Source organism: Crocodylus porosus, unplaced genomic scaffold (genome assembly GCF_001723895.1).
Source record: "Crocodylus porosus isolate Cpor-Errol unplaced genomic scaffold, CroPor_comp1, whole genome shotgun sequence".
Taxonomy (NCBI): Eukaryota; Metazoa; Chordata; order Crocodylia; family Crocodylidae; genus Crocodylus; species Crocodylus porosus.
The window spans coordinates 23,732,277-23,733,019 of record NW_017728921.1 but is presented as its reverse complement, the minus strand read 5'-3'; the positions used below and the strand labels follow the sequence as shown (position 1 = coordinate 23,733,019).

General features: G+C 72.5%; 1 protein-coding gene across 2 annotated transcripts in view; it reads right to left on the bottom strand.

Moving 5' to 3' along the window:
• The window catches only part of LOC109312925 (acyl-CoA dehydrogenase family member 11-like), a 31,951-nt gene extending 31,756 nt beyond the window's left edge, over positions 1 to 195 (bottom strand). The window contains exon 1 of one of the 2 annotated variants that reach the window (XM_019539289.1): positions 104 to 195. In XM_019539289.1, coding sequence (XP_019394834.1) covers positions 104 to 135 — 32 coding nt within the window. In that variant the 5' untranslated portion in view covers positions 136 to 195. The remainder of the gene's footprint in view (positions 1 to 103) is intronic. The other variant, XM_019539288.1, reaches the window with a different exon arrangement.
• Between the last annotated feature and the right edge of the window lie 548 nt (positions 196 to 743).

Genomic DNA, 743 nt, shown 5'->3' with positions numbered 1-743 from the left:
ACGCACACCCAGGCCCGCGACCGTCACGAGGCGGCGGCGGTGGCAGACCCAGACCCATCCCCCCGGTTGCTCCCGGCCCGAGGCAGGCGGGGCCCGAGGCTACCTCAGGCGCAGGGCGGCTCCGCGCGGCCCCATGGCGGTACCGCGCTCGGCGGCGGCCTACACGGCGGAGGCAAAGCAGCAGCGGCTGTCGTGGGGGCGCTCCGCGGCTGTGGAGCCGCCCAGCCCAGGCCTCGGCCCAGCGTAGAGCGCGGGCGGGGCGGGGCTGGACTGGTCCGTGCCGACAGGGGGCACCCTCGGCTCTCGCCCGCCTCTGTCCAGGCACAGGGCCCCCGCCGCCCGCCGCCCGCCGCCCTGTCATGAGCCCCCAGCCGGGGCGCTGAGGTCGCCCGCCCCCGCCTCAGTCCCTCACAGTCATAGTGTGCCCGGGCCCCAAGAGCCGCACGCCGGATATAACGGCGCCCCCAGGTCACCCAGTACTCAAGGAGCCACGGCAGAAAACATGACCGTGGCTGCCAGGCCCCCTCTTGCTTTTGCTAGCACTGCTTGAAGTGGAGGGAGCCCCGCTGCCTGCAGATACCAGGGGCCGGCTGTTCCCTCCCTCCGGCGGCGGGGCCGGGCTGCGACCCCGGACTTCAGGCTTCCCTCAGGGCTCTGCAGGTTGTCGCCTCTCTGACCTGGATGTCGCCTTGCACAACCAGCCCTTAGTGCAGGTTCTGGCTGCTCTAAAACACAGGCACTGG